The sequence below is a fragment of the Rhinolophus hipposideros genome (genome assembly GCF_964194185.1).
Source record: "Rhinolophus hipposideros genome assembly, chromosome: 10".
Classification (NCBI taxonomy): domain Eukaryota; kingdom Metazoa; phylum Chordata; class Mammalia; order Chiroptera; family Rhinolophidae; genus Rhinolophus; species Rhinolophus hipposideros.
The window spans coordinates 56141282-56156226 of record NC_138056.1 but is presented as its reverse complement, the minus strand read 5'-3'; the positions used below and the strand labels follow the sequence as shown (position 1 = coordinate 56156226).

The 14945-nt window shown below is 35.9% G+C and overlaps 1 protein-coding gene across 14 annotated transcripts in view; it reads left to right on the top strand.

The window, feature by feature from the left end:
- DLG2 (discs large MAGUK scaffold protein 2) overlaps positions 1-14945 on the top strand; it is a 1856054-nt gene that overhangs the window by 1211598 nt on the left and 629511 nt on the right. For all 14 annotated transcript variants that reach the window (XM_081064693.1, XM_081064694.1, XM_081064709.1 and 11 more), the window contains one exon: positions 14577-14627. In XM_081064693.1, coding sequence (XP_080920819.1) covers positions 14577-14627 — 51 coding nt within the window. The remainder of the gene's footprint in view (positions 1-14576; positions 14628-14945) is intronic.

Genomic DNA, 14945 nt, shown 5'->3' with positions numbered 1-14945 from the left:
ATGTGGCTAGGGCCTTCTCCAGTCTCTACTGAGTGTATGAATGACCTTTCAAATGCTCTCAGTCTTTCAAACTGGCAGGAATATGTTGGAGCTATGGAGCCTGCCATGACTCAATCCACATATTTCCCTGTTAAATTTCTAGCTACTCCAGACATTCTGTAGCTTTCATCAACCAGTATTGCTACCTTAGGCTAATGCAATGTTTGTTTTCCCCGATGTTTAACACTGATATTACTGTTGTTTTCAACATCCCTGAGCATGAGGTTTTCTTACATGGTGCTCCAAATAAATCTGGCCCCTATGGCAGCAAAGCTGCTGGTTTGCATAGCTTTTTCTGCCCTGGTAAAACCATTGCACCCACAGAATTTGGGAGAGAGGATATGTAAGAGCAGCCTCAGGCTAGAATACCATGGATTCCCACTGTTGTCAGCTGAGTTTCTTGAATCAATATTTTTCAACTTGCTATATGCCTTTAGTCAGTTTCTAGAGTTCAGAAACGGTTATTTTTGGCAATTCTGCCCACGTTTAAAGTCATTCTTTGTAGAGAGGATTTGATGATCTCCTTACTCTACCATTCTACAATAATAAGGAATATAATAATATAGTAATAATAATAACACCAACATTTAACCATGTGTCAGTCTACTGTTCCAAGTATTTTCATTTATACTAATTCATTCAATCTTCACAACCCTATGAGTTTATGGATCCTATTTTACAGATGAGGAAACTGATCAGATACCTCACAGCCAGTAACTGGCCATGTCAAACACGTGCAATGTGGCTCTAAAGTATGTACTCTTGAGCACTGTGCTATACTTCTTAATTTAAAACTCTTAACAACCTTGTTGAAGTAAGAATAAATAGTGTCTTATTTTACTGAATCTCAGCTCCTCACTACAGTGCTAAATTGTTGAGGAGGAACTGAAGCTACGTAACTTCTCTACAGTCACAAAGCTAGTAGGTGGCCAGTGTAAGATTAGCACCCATGTCTCATTGAATCTAAGGCCTGAAGCTGGTAGCCAACACATTACACAGTCAGGAAGAAGATCCACAAAGAAATGGCAGTAGCACAACCTGGCCTGTGTACGTGTGAATGCACGCACAAGTGTATGTATGTATGGGTATATGGAGGAGGTCTAAGGAAAGAAAGGCAGGGTTTATGGAGGCATTAGATACCCTGAAGGAGAGAAGAATCAGGTTTGTAGGAAGGATAAATAAGAATTACATAGGGAAAACATGGCAAGCAAGGACATCCTGGCAAGGGTCATTAGGAAAATGTATAGTTTGGTAAAAGTATGATTTTAATTCCCTTTCATTTCTTCCCTCAGCCCTACCTCCTGCCTTTGATCCTTGGCACTTTCCACCCAAGATTTTTTGTATGTTTAACTAATATATATTTTTTACTGTGTTTAAGGTGCTCACAGAATTTGTTTAATTTAGTACAATTGAGGATTTGTGTTGGTACACTTTTGAGTCTTTTGATTGCAAGAGGATATTAAAACACACACACACACACACACACGCCAGCAGTAGCAGTGACCTATGGGCAACCATGCACTCTTTGGAGCTTATTCTATCAGCTCCCCAGTTGGCACTGTGGCAGAACACTTAAAAGCCACGACGAGGGCTGCCCAAACAACTGTCCCGAGACAGAAGATTTGCTGTATCCATTTTGCAGCCCAGAGCTTCCTACAGTGACTGGCTGTTGTCATGGCCACAGCTTCAGGAGGCATGACCCCTTCTGAGCTTCAGGATGCAGTCCGAGAAGCACTGGTTTGGATGTAGAAATTTGAGCTTTCACATTGTTCTCTAAAACATATATTGTGTATAGCTTTTTGTCACTATGGGCTTCTATTTGCTCTGAGTTAATTGAATCTAACAGTAGAAAATTGGGTAATGTAAGTCCTCTGTAGGAATCATGAGCACAGCTTTATAGAATATATATCAGCATATATACATATATATACATATATATCAGTATATATATCAGTATATATATATATCAGTATATATATCAGCATATATATGTGTATATATATATATATATATATATATATACTGAATTTTATAAAATTTCCTACAAACAATAGCCCCAACTATCACACCCCCCATCACACATTAGTGCACGCGCACACACACTGGTTTCTCTTTAGAAAGGTTGAATAGGCAGAATTTAAATATGTCAATGGCAGCACTAAGAAAAAACTTTAAAATAATTGTAGTTAATATTTTTAAGGGTTCCCCAGGTGCTAAACACAGTGAGATAAGTATAATTACTATCCATTTTGTAAATAAGGACACCAAGTCTCAGACAGATTAAGTAACTCACCCAAAGTTCTATCACTAGAGAATAGGGGAATCATGTTATGAACCCTGGCAGTCTGACTCCAGAATCTCAGCTCCTCACCACAGTGCTAAATTGTTTTTTACTGTCAGGTTGAATCATGTGGAATTGTCATTTTGTAAGTCAAGAACAGTTAAACATCAGCAATTTCATATGATTCAATTGGATTATCTCTCACTTTTAGAGGGTAACCTACATGCACAGCCTAATGTAGATGTAGAAGCACTAGATTGAGTCCAGATGCTCTAGATTCACATCAAAACTCCTAGCTGAGCAATTTTGAACAAACCATTTACCATCTTTGTGCTATGTATTCATCCATAAAATTGAGATAATATTAATAGTAATATCTACCCACATAGGATGGTTATAAAGATCAAATGTAATAATGAATGTGAAAATAGTATGCAAATTATTAGTACTGTTGTTAGCATAATCTGAAAAAAGTTACATATAAACAACTTGAAACCTTACAACCTCAGCTGGTGTGGTAAGGAGGTGGGTGTGGGGGGAGAGAAACAGCATTAATACTCAGCTCACTGTCATGGTCCTAAGGTACTTTGAGAAAGATGAAATAAAATAAAGGAGCAAGATGCTTTTCCTTAGCATCTGATCCAGAAAGATTGAATTGATCATTTTTGTAACAAGCAGCCCAAAGCATTTTTCTAGACTCACAGAACTTAAAAAACTTCTTCATGTGTTCTTGTTGAAAGAGCAGATGAATTGCCAGGGCAATGGGTTTCCACAGCTCTGTTTTCAAAGTTGTCAAGATGGAGACCTACTTTTAAAATCAGATGAAAAGAGATTATAGGAGTTAGCAAAGAAGGTGGGGATAATCACTCAATAAATATTTGCTGATTGATGGATTGATCTTGAAGGCTGCTGAAAGGGTGACACGTATGCAGATGAAAAGAGAGAGAGCTTATTTTTAGCAAGGTTCAAGGTAAAATGATCAGAGAGAAATTAAAGCAGTTCACTCCTTTGGAAACTGATAATGGTGAGTAAGACTTTTTGGTGAGTCACTCCTTTTTACAAAGGGATTGTAAAGATTTGTAGCAAATAAGAATGCATTAACATAAGTTCCAATTGATTATGAGGAAATAACTAGTTTTGAAATGGTTACTATGACCAAGTCCTTATGATAGGTGCCACAATAGAAAAAATAAATAAAAGCTAGTACCTCATCCGAGCAGGAGGACAGTATCTCAGGAAAGATAATGTGCAATGTAAGGAGCTGGACCCTGAGGAAGAACATAGTACAGTCAAGAGAGTGACTGTGCTGTTTATGATCAGGAAGAAAGATGAATGTCTTAACATTAGATGTCCCTTGATTAAAACACTAGGTACTCCATTCCTTCTGCCTGCCTTACAGACACTCATTCTTTAATTTTGTTCAGTAAATTGGTATTGAGCACCTACTTCCCATCACTAAGTAATGAGAAGGATGGACAGGACAGTCTAGTTTCATGTTGTTTATGGCTGTGTAAACTTGGAGAACTTGTTTCACTTAGAAATTTGCCTTTCTCCATAGTAAATTACCATTAAAATGTCTAGCTCTCAAAATTATTGTAATTATTAGATTGATTTATGGTAGTGCCTGGCATGTAGTCGATTCTTAACAAAAAGCAAAATCAGCAGTAATAGAAGTAATCATTGTTATTAACGTGGTGGGGGGGATCATAGAGAATGGAGTGATGCTTTTCAAGGGATTGTAAGAGAAAACTTTTTGATTTTATGGAAGTGACAGCTTTTGGCTGACAGGAATGGAAGCTTCTCACATCCCCAGACAGAATCTAGCTCCATGAGGGCAGGGGCTTGGTTTTGTTTACTACTGTATCCCTAGGACCCAGCGTACGCATAGCACCTGGGAAGTTGTAGGCCTTCTAAATTAATTAGGGTTTCAGTAAGCATAGATTAAATAAAGATGTTTAGGGTGACATGTATGAATTAATAAAGATAACCAAAGAGAGGAGGTTCTTTATACGAGTTCAGCACAATTACGTGACTAGAAAATGTTTTAGAATATAAGAAATAGGGTCTGTAGCTAGAAAGGTAGGATGAGGAGAGCTGGTGAGTGGTCTGGAATGTCGCTGAAGGATAAAGAAAAATTATTTAATGCTATTTGAACAGCAAAATTACATGATGAAAACATTGCTTTTTAAGAAGATAAATCTCAAAAATATTTTTAAAAGACCGATATTGAAAAAAATCCTAGAAATATTTTCAAGAAATTATACCAATGGTCTTAAGAAAGTAAGAATAAGGACTTGAAATAAGTGGTTGAGTGTTGATAACAAATGTAAAGGATGTAAATGAAAAATAGCATTCCCTTCGCAGACATAACAGAGTGGACTGGCAGAAATGATGGTTATAATTAGGCAAGATGATTAGTTCTGTTTTAGACTTATTGAGACTGGGGTGATAGTAGGGCATTTATTTAGAAAATAAAAGTTGAATGAGATGAAAATTCAGGTAAAGTTTGTTGAACGATAAGGGGCAGAACTTGGTGAATACTCATATCTGGCAAGAGGGAAAAAAATGGGCATCAATGCTGTGGACACAGCAGTAGAGAAGAAGCAATAGAGATATTGACCATGTGACAGAGGAAATGGAAGTTTCAAGTGGTAGTCACTCCAGAGTATCAAATACTGCTTGAAAGCCAGGGAGAATCAAGGTAAAAATCATTGTATTCCATTGTAGAAAAGTCTTTGTTGACTCTAAGATCTCGGCTTTTGTATGGTGGTGGAACACAAACAAGATTGCAGGGGTTAGAAGAGAGAAGTCAAGGATGCAGAAATGGATGACACTGATATTCTGCTTAATACTGTAGTTGTATTATACCCAAATGAAAGAAAATACCCTTGGCTATCTGCTTATGTTGTCATATTTGTGAAATCTCATCTTACAGTTCATCACTCACTTAGTTTTTGTTTCTCTAAACCTTTTGGCCATGTAATTTGAGTTCTTGATTCTCTTGGACACTTCGCTTACAATTGAATAGGTAAGTGGTTTGTATTTGGGAGTGGTGAGGTAACGGAGGGGGCTAGATGGGGAAAAAAAGACCTGGTGTATGATACCTTCACTATTAATGGATTGTGTTCTTAACCCCATTTTCCACTCTCAGAGAACATGTTCAAACTTATGGAATATTTAAACCCAAAGAAGAAAACAGCCTGCCTCAGTTTGGAGCAATTAAAAACAATAAAACCACCTGTTACTACACCGTCCGTCACATGGTGCAAAGCAAGGGAGCCAAGCTGGGCAGAAATATACCATTTCCTAATCAGAGGCAAACCCAGTTCACAACTTAAGTTATTTTCAGTTCAGAACTTAAAGTTATTTTCCTTTCATTACAGAAGGCTTTAATCAAGACAACTTTGTATATATAAAATGACTCTTTCCATACATGTAAGAACCCTAACCTATTTTCTTTGATTTCTCTTGACAGAAATAGAAAAAAAAAATTTTTTTAAATCACAGTTTTACATGTAAAAAGCTACTTAATTAAAAAATACTACGTTTCTTAATTAAATGAAAAAAAAAGCACACATAGTAATTATTGCCTGTGATCACTTTTCTAGACCCATTGTTCTGGTATTGTATTTCTTGATAACAAAACCAGAGAAAAACAACAAAACTAAAAGAAAATTGTTTAAGAATAGAACAGATTATAGGATACTGATTTTTTTTCTCTAGTTAGTGGGAGCTATGATTTAGCAGTTCACTGAACTCAGAAGTTTAATTAAGATTAGAAGTTGTAACTTGAAATCAGTGTTTATTTATGTAACACTTTTAGTTAAATAATAGGAATAGTGCTCTTACAAAAATTAGAATCTTAACTGAGAATATCAATAATTACTGTTATAGTTTGTGAGCGTTTGTTAAAAGTAAGCAATACTATTATTAGCTTCTTATAAAACTGCATATTTTTAAACCAATCTCATTATAACTGAATAGCATTCATCAAAAAACCACATGCCTACCTTAGATAAAAACAGGTGCTTTACAAGCTTAAACAGAAAAGCTTTTGCTTACTTCTGAGTGTTAAAATGAACAATATTGACAGTCAAATGTGTATAATACATTTAAAAAAAAGAATTCTAACAGCTTGTTAGTGACGGAACTGGTACTAGAATTCAGACCTCTTAGATTCCAGAATCTAAGCTTTTCATTTCTGTGTGATAATTCCTCTTAACATGCAAAGGGAGCACAATTTTAGACAGTGGAGATAGTCTAGGAGAAGGGACATTATTTAAAGAAAGGGATGCACTGCTTAGCCGCGTGCTACGAACTTCCAGACTTTGTAGCATGATGCTCTCATTCTGATTATAGCTGCCGTGCTGGTAGGTTGACTTTTAACTTTTTCAGTACTTGATTGTTTTTCATTCATTCAGTAGAGACATTTAAAGTTAAAGGTGATAAAAAGATGGAGATAATGAACATCAGCCTTTTCCAGTGGTTTTTTTTTTTCTTTTTTCTTTTTTGGCTTACAATAAAGCAAAACTCCGTTACCTCTTTTTCAAAAAAGAAAAAGCTACCTTTTATGTCTCCCAGAAGCCTTGAGATCTTTGGGGAGTACAAATGGGGAAAGTTCTGCTGGCGATGTCCTTGAGTGGAGCCAGAGCGAGTGATGCTGCCCTTTAGTTTCCTCCCTAATGGAGAAGCTTCTAGATTGAAAAGAAAGGATATGGCAGACATACATGGAGTTTAGAGAGCTAACAGTTGGTAGGCTTATGGGCTGTTGATTGAGATCTTTGGAATTGAGATTAATAGAAAAATCCATAATACAATTTGGGCAGGTATATCTGTTAAACTGAGAGACAAAGTAAATACAAGTTAAACAGTAGATGGAAAGAAAAACCCTGATTCTAGAAAAGTCAGAGCTGGGCAGGATCTCAGAAATCATGTGTCTGCTTGAGAAAATCGAAGCACCACACCATGCCTAGCACATGAAACCACTGAATCAAGACCGTAATACAGGGGTGGCCGGGTGGTTCAGTTGGTTAGAGTGTGAGCTCTGAACAACAGGGTTGCTGGTTCGATTCCCACATGGCCCAGAGAGCTGCGCCTTCCACAGCTAGATTGAAGGACAATGACTTGGAGCTGATGTGCCCTGGAGAAATACACTATTGCCCAATAAAATTAAAAAAAAAAAGGAAGCTGTAATATATGTCTTCTGACTCTAAGGCCAGTGGTTTCTCCTGCCAAGGACTCTGAAGAAGTAAATACTGCCCCCCTATGCCTTGGTAAGCCCGTCTCTTTTCTACCCATTCTGTGAATACCTGCCCATAAACACAGTTCATGCCACCTCCTCTATGAAGCCTTTTCTTACTTCTTCCAGGTATAATCATCTGTCCCATCCTTTGTGTCACTCCGCAGCTGCTATAGTCTACGGGCACCTACCACAGGGCCCACATTACTTCATTGCATGTTTTCATTTGTCTCTCTCTGCTAGACTAAGTATTTGAGGGCACGAGCTATATCTCACTTATCTTTGTAGTTCCAGGGCTTATCCTTCTACCTAACATACCATAGGTGCTCAATAAATGTTAGATTAATGTTTTAATGCATTATTTAAATTAGAAATTACCAATGCATGCATGTAAAAAATATCCTGAGCTGGAGGGATTAATTCAAGCCACGTTTCCTAGGAAAAGACAGCAATGGGGTAGGGCTACCTATACTTACTTGAAGATGGAAAATAATTTAAAGATGATTCAATGTTTGGAGTTCTCAGGTGGCATGGTTCTAAGCCTTCTTCTGGAGACTTACTATGGAGGAAGCTTGGTGCCAGAAGCTACAGTGGTGCAAAAATCAGTATGATGCAAGCTGTGCACTCATGGGATAGTAACATAAGGAATACAATGAGAGCAGCCTTGGGGAAGTAAGTGTCGATAGCACAGGGACATAATGGTCAACATTGGACAAGAGAATGTTAAATAGAAAATGCAAGAGTGAGTGGACAGAAGATTGGGAGAAAGTCCAATTGAGATAATATTTTGAGTGAAGGCCACACTGACCTGATTTAGGAAAAAAAACTAAAATGATTCCTATCTACAAGGCAGTACATTGTTGATAGGTTCAGAAAAGAAGTGTTTGGGTTAAAAAAGGTTTTTAGTAGATTGTGTAGAAAAAAGCAAGTCTGTTTGCTTATTAAGTGATATATTATTGAAGAAATTAGCAAACATCCAATATCTGATCAAATAAATCTTGTGGACCTTGCAGAGTGGTAATCCAGAACTCATTAAAATTTATCTCACTATTGAAGACCTACTATGTGCCAAACAGCTAATATGTGTAATCTAATTTATTCCTCCCAACAATTTCATGAAGAGGATTGTGTAGCATTATAGCTAAAATTTCTTTATCACTTAAGATGTGTGCTGTTTCACATAAATTATCTAATTTGACCCTCGCAATGAGATATGAGGGAAGTACTTGTGAGTACCATTCTACACATGAGACAATTAAGGCAATTAAAGTTTTGAGAGATTAAGAATATTGCCCACATTCATACATCTCATAAATATTGGGACTAGGACTCACATCTGTTTTTTGTTTGTTTGTTTGTTTGTTTGTTTGTTATTTTACTCTGGAACTCATGTAGTTATCTACTGAGCAGTAACAGTGGCACACAGCTGATTCAAGTGTAAGGATAGCCTAAAACATCATGACATATATGTTGTAAAAGTTCTTCTAAAAGGAGAGAAGGATAAAGACTGATATTGGCAACATACTAAGTAAGAGGAATGCAAACAAGTGTGTGTGTGTGTGTGTGTGTGTGTGTGTGTGTGTGTGTGTGTAGTTGCTGGAGCATTAGAGGAAGGTTGTGACTGTGCAGTAAGGGGTCCTGAAAAGAGCTGATCCTAGAGGTAAGTGTATCAAAGCTCGGAATGCCAAAAGGCCTGGGCCCTACAATCCCATTAGCAAGCAGAGTCTTCTTTGAGAGCATCAGATTTTACCCATCCCACAAATCTCATGTGTTGATTCATCATGTTTTTAAATTTCCTCATTCACGTAGTCGCTATGCATCTGAGTGCTAGACACTGTGTTACATGCTGTGGCCACAGATGAGGCAGGGTAATAATACCAGTTTTGTCTTGCTCTGAGAATGGCAAGAGGCCTTGGAAATCAGGTCACTTAGTCTCCATGATCATCACATTCTTCCCAAAGTCCAACAGCTATTTTATAGAATATTAAAAGCATAACATTCAAAGTGTGTCTGGTATTTTTGCCATAAGCATCTTTGCCATAAACATATCTGCAGCAATCATTTGTGCCACAAATATTTTTGCCAAATAACTAATTGGCTATAAAACAATTCTGCTGTAAAAATATATGCAACTTATTAAAAATAAGTTGTAACTTAATATGTGTATATATATATATATATATATATATATATATATATATATATATGAGACAAAAGAGGGATATTAAAAAGGACTTTTCTAGTCATTATAATGAAACTGAAAACATGAATAACAAAATTAAAGACTTCATTTAAAATGTGTGTAGATTCATGGCAAAATTGCTCAAATAACTGATTTCATTTTGTGAATTGTATCTAAGCACTTGTTCTGGTCTATGGGAAATGAGGGTTCAACTAAATCTGCACCCTTAAAGAGGGCCCTTAACCCTCTTTCTTCTCCTAAGGTAATGTGTTTCAAAATAAGAAACCAACTCTTAAGGCATATTATCGTCATCCGGAAGCCATGCTAACTATTTAAAAATCACCACTACATGCCTACTCATCACTCTACAGACCATTGGAAGAGCTAGCTAAGGTTTATATATGACATAAAAGTGGGAGTAGCTGCAAGAATTCCCTCAATGGAGAAATGACACCAAACTGACAGCTAGCTTAAATACATAAAACCTGCTGAACTTGGTTGATTGATTCCTCAATGGAAAAATGAAACCGAACAAGCAAACAAAAAAAAACAACCCAAACTGTTAATGAGTTCTTTTATCTTTTCTATGGCAAAGTTGCCTTTATGGCCAGTTAATTATGCCTTGAAAATGTTTGCCGCAAAGATGTTTGCCACAAAGATGCCATGGCATAAATACCTAGAACAGATTCAGAGATAAGTTGTGTTTATTATATCATAATTACTTATAATAAAGGGTAAAAGATGTATATCATTTATCATATACTATACTACTAAGGAATTAAATCTATATACAGCAGGGCCCCAAATTATGTCATTTTTTTCAACATTGCATTTCATTATAATGTTGATGAGATGCAATAAGAACTTAACTCTGGTTTATATCAATTACCTTGTGGTAAAATCTGTTTCGTTATATGTCATTTCACTTAAAGTTGCAGAACTTATCACAGACGTTAAGTGAGGACTTATTGTATTTAATAGTAAATAGGTTTGTATAGATCATACACGCGGCATCAGTGGGACTCTAGTCCACCTCTCTGTTTTGTATATTGGATATCAACTTCTTGGAAGCCTTAATGTGTTTGTGTTTTGTGCCTGTTTGAGGACTGTATGTTTCTTGAGAATAGAGATCATATCTTAAAATGTTTATTTCCTTAGTAGTTGTCATACCTTGTGGCACATCATGTGTGCCCAGTAATTGTTCATTGGGTGGAATTGTGTTTAATCTTAAGAAGCTTTAATATTTCTGTTTCAACACATATATTTCTATATGTGATATGGGGATGTATAAAACTTCATTCATTGCAGATTTTGATATGCTGTTAGCTTTAATAAAATTACAAATGTGGCAAAGAATGAAAAAAAAAATAGAGAAATCATTACTTAAGATTCCAATTAAAGAGTACTAAAACATGCAATATTTCACATGTTTTATTCATGAAAATCCTCTTTTTCAGGAAATAAAATTAAATCTCAAAATCAAATTATATCTTAATTCAGGCAGGTGATTACTATAGAACTGAAGGGGTTAAAAAAGGCAATGAAATTGACGAAAGGCTGTCAGAGAAGAAAAATACATGTAAAGCATTCAAAGTTTATGAAATTAAAACTTTAAACACCAAATTTGAATGCGAGTGGGTCACTCTGTTGTTTTAACTTCCCTGTGATGCCAGGAAGGCTACATGCCTGGAACAGTACAGGACAATATGTAGCATTAATTTGATTTTCTGGCCACCATAGAAACCTACCAGCTGTCACCACAGAACCATTAGGTTAAAAAAAAAAATCATGTATTTGAAGAAAAACAGACTTTTCAAAACTGGGAAATTCTATCTACTTTATTGACCCTCCATGTCTACAAAACGGCCAGTCCTCTCACTTCTAGTGGTAAGTTCGAGGGAAGACTGTAAATGATGGTCAGGGCAGAGCTGGAATAACAGGAACCTTAGCCATGCAGCTGTCCAGACCCCAAACTATTAGGAACATTAAACATTACTTGGGTGTTTCAATACCACAGGAAACATTACTGGTCAAGAGCAACAAAAACTGTATTTGGCAGTACTCTTTTTTTAGGAAGAGAGCTTTGCAAATTGAAAAGCATATATTGATAAACTGATGGAGGCTAGAGTGAGACCACCATGCAAGTTCAGACAATAAATTGTCTGTAAAACCCCCAGAAGATGATGAAGGGTTTTGTTTTGTTTTGGTTTGGTTTTTTGGGTTTTTTTATTTTGTTTTGTTTTGTTGACAATACACAAATTTATGTCTAGGAGGGAATTACTTTTCATACTTGGCTCTTTACCACGTGATAAGCAGCCACTCCTCTAAATAAATGTGGAAAGACATGTAAAGAATATTATACTGGTATACTCATTTGAAAAGTCACTAAATTTGTATGAATGTCTTCAATGGAGGTATTCTTAGTTCTTCTTTCTATCTTCTCCTTCCCACCAAGGTCTTTGCCAAAGAAGGTAGTAGAATTTCTTTTCTTAGGAGTCCTTAGTCAGAACATAGATCATGCTCTCCTAGTGATGAAAGAATAGACACTAGGACCTCTTAAGTGTCTTTCCTGAACTCCCACACTGGCTCTTGGGATACCATGTATTAAATGCTTCTCAATTAAAAGGTTGCAATATTGCCTCACCTATGCTAAAAACCTTTCACTCCTTTATAATTTCACTCAAACCTGCTGTCGTCATGGGATGCTTTATTTTAAAAGCAAGGTTACATCGGACTCCAGATGACATTGTCCTTTCTTATAAAGATATCCTAGATACTTTTCAATTAGGCAAATGGCGTTACTTTCTTGGGTTGAAAAGTAAATACCTATGAAGTCAATATATGCATGCAACAGTTCATCTAGCTGACCAGGAAACCTTCAAATACCAATTAACATATGTGCATATAATGCTTCTAGAATCTAAAAGTCAGCATATATTATCATAGAAAAGTTAAGCAAAGATTTTGGTAGGCTACCACTATGCAATATATGCCAATAAAATATATATTGTCTTCTAAGCACTTCCTAACAGAATTTGTTTCACCCTGAGATTTTAGATTTTATTATCAAAGACTTGTTTTCTTCTCTTTGAAGTCATTTTGGTTTTGTTTCTGGTTTTTTGTTTTGTTTTTTTCTCCCCAGTTTGCAGCTCTTGAATAATGTGAAGAGCTTCAATCTAGAGAAGCTCTGAAGCAAAGAAATGCTTCACGGAGCCATACCGAGAATTAAAACATATCACATTAATTCAACCTTCTCTTTCTGCCCTCCCTCTTTCAACCAAAGAATGTTGTAAAACAATAAAAAATAATTAACATGGAAGCACACACATACAGAGAATTTTAGTTTGGGTTTTCACTTTTTCATGTGAAGAATAAAAACCTCCATAAAGCTGCTAAAGCTTTCTAACATCGAGTCCTCTTCTATGAGTCATTAAGTGGCTGAAGCCCAGAAAATCAAATGTGGTTTAGGGTTATTTGATAATGTAGTAACACAGTCAAATGTGATTCACCAATTAGCTCATTTAATTAGAAAATCAAAACCATGCTCCAAGCGGACCCACATAAGTAACGTCTATTGTCAGCCTTTGTATTTGCTGATTCTAGTTGCAATTACACCTTCAGTTGGTGTGACTACCTCCCAATTCCTTATGGAAGAGAATTCATAAATATCTGTGTTAATAAGTCAGGTAAATAAATAATATATTATTTCAACCAGTCATTCATTCACTCCTTTTCTATTTATTTTTAATTTTTTCCTTCATCAGTTTTCTTGCCAGGCTGTATGGTTGGCTTTCTGATCCTTGCCTACATAGAACGCTCAATCGGCAAAAACTATATTTAAATTCTTCTAAAGAAGGGAAAACCAACTGACGTTAGAATCCTACAAAAATTATTGCTTTGTAGTTAAAAATGAGTCTTTCAGGATGATTTCTAAATGCTAATGATATTGCCAGGACACATGTACGAAAAAAGAAACAACCAATTCCAGAACATTTTTACTCAGAAGTTTTGCCTGGCTGAGAAGGACTCTGTGATAGATACAAGTGGGAATTGAATATTTGTTAGATTATTTTAAAGCAACTCTTTGTATATTCTGTATGCACATCTGTGGAAACCATGACATTGGCCTGGCTATATTTAAAATGTATTTCTCTCTGTAAGTCCAAATCAATTCAAGGGCTGGTTGGATGGTTAAAACAGTATCTCACTAAGAATTTCAAACATGTCCTACTTTGCTCTTCTGTCATTGCTACTGAAGTACGTGGGCATGGTTACATGGTCCAGGGTTTCCTAATAAACATAACAAGAGAATGATAGGGATGAATTACCTGAGCTTGAGCCAATAAAGAAAAAACCTTTCTTATATGACATGGTTATTCTTAACGATACTTTACAGCAAAAAATAACATGTGGTTGTGCTGCCCTTACCACTGATTTTTAAGGTGATATTTTAGTGTTTAGTCATGGAAATTTTTAAACAGATTAGGAAATTATTTCCCTTGTAACTGTAACATTTTTTCTAGGTGGTGTATTCTTTGTAAATTCACAATGCATATTTTGCATTGTTCTCTCTCCCCAAAACATTACAAAATACTAAGGGATGCAATAGGCTTTGATTTTTTTTTTTTTTGGTTGTTTTGGTAGGGTCTCATTCATGTATTTTAGAATAGCTTGGGTTATATTTTATTTACATAAAAACATACAATCACAAACATCAAATAAGTGTGGTTTATCCATAGCCAGAGTGAAACTTAGCCCCCAAATGTTATGAAAAATGAAGTTGTCTCTACCTCAATATATATTTAATCGTTCTCTTTCTTCTTTTCTATTTACAGGTCAATGGAACAGAAATTGAATATGAGTTTGAAGAAATTACTTTGGAGAGGGTAAGAAAACTCCAATAATCCAAAGCCCAATCTTGCCTTCTTTGTTCTGCACCCTAATGGGTTGTCTTGTGAAATCACTCAGTTGTGTATTATACCCTGGAAGTTTCAAAAAGGACTCACAATGAGAATATTAATGAAATGCTTGCTTTGGAAGGGATGAAGACAAGCAGGCCAAATAACCAGAATGTTCAGTATATAGATTGCATTGCCAGGATTTGGAGAAATGAATGGGAAAGACAGAAATATTCAGTGAGCTAGCGCAGTAATTTTTTCCTAGTTTTTTCATTATTGATGTTTTGCCATACATTTTTAGATACA